The following is a 672-nucleotide window of genomic DNA, read 5'->3' on the forward strand; positions in this document are numbered from 1 at the left end:
TGTACATGGACTTTTTTTAAATTTACATTTCTGACATGTTGTTTAACAAGACAAACATTTCTGAAAATCTTCCCTTTCATCCTTAGAACAGAAGAAGCCGAAAAATAGCTAAAAACAAAAAAAGCTCATATTTAAAATTAGCCAAAAAAATTATGTTAAACTGCTGTATAGCCCTGAGACAAGAAATTAAAGTTAGCCTAGAAATTATTTAATTGTTAAGTCAGTTACAAACAAAAAAAAATCTAAACTTTCAAAGATAATTTGTCACAGTTGATGTCTGTCGCCATCTTGTGGCATCAACAGACATTACAGCGAATCACTGTAATGCATTGAAACAGTAAAGGAAGGCTGGATTGGTTAACCATATCTGGCCCACGGGCTGTAGTTTGGGCACGTCTATCATAAAGTATGCAAAGTTTGTAGAAACGTAAAGAGAAAGAGCCAAATATTAGACACTAAATGCTACAGTTTTTTTTTATCCTGGGGATTATTCATGTCCCGTTTCCACCTGTGGAACCGGTTCTAGTCACTGTTGTCGTTTGGTGCAGGTTTACTCGTCCACATCAGAGGCTGAATTCCAGCTCCTCAGACAAACGCTGCTCGTTTTTTTCCAAGACATGCGAGTCCGTGTGAGTTCAGGTTTCATCAGCTCAAATATGTCACTGATCTTCA

The 672-nt window shown here is 36.9% G+C and overlaps 2 protein-coding genes across 5 annotated transcripts in view; one reads left to right on the top strand and one right to left on the bottom strand.

Annotated features, from left to right (window-relative positions):
• zc3h12ab (zinc finger CCCH-type containing 12Ab) overlaps positions 1-672 on the bottom strand; it is an 18,885-nt gene that overhangs the window by 12,282 nt on the left and 5,931 nt on the right. The gene's annotated exons all lie outside the window — the stretch shown is intronic.
• Positions 1-672, top strand: part of oscp1a (organic solute carrier partner 1a) — a 10,950-nt gene that overhangs the window by 3,739 nt on the left and 6,539 nt on the right. Inside the window, exon 5 of the mRNA XM_017040899.2 lies at positions 549-629. Within this exon, the coding sequence (XP_016896388.1) occupies positions 549-629 (81 nt within the window). The remainder of the gene's footprint in view (positions 1-548; positions 630-672) is intronic.

Source organism: Cynoglossus semilaevis, chromosome 18 (genome assembly GCF_000523025.1).
Source record: "Cynoglossus semilaevis isolate Cse_v1.0 chromosome 18, Cse_v1.0, whole genome shotgun sequence".
Taxonomy (NCBI): Eukaryota; Metazoa; Chordata; class Actinopteri; order Pleuronectiformes; family Cynoglossidae; genus Cynoglossus; species Cynoglossus semilaevis.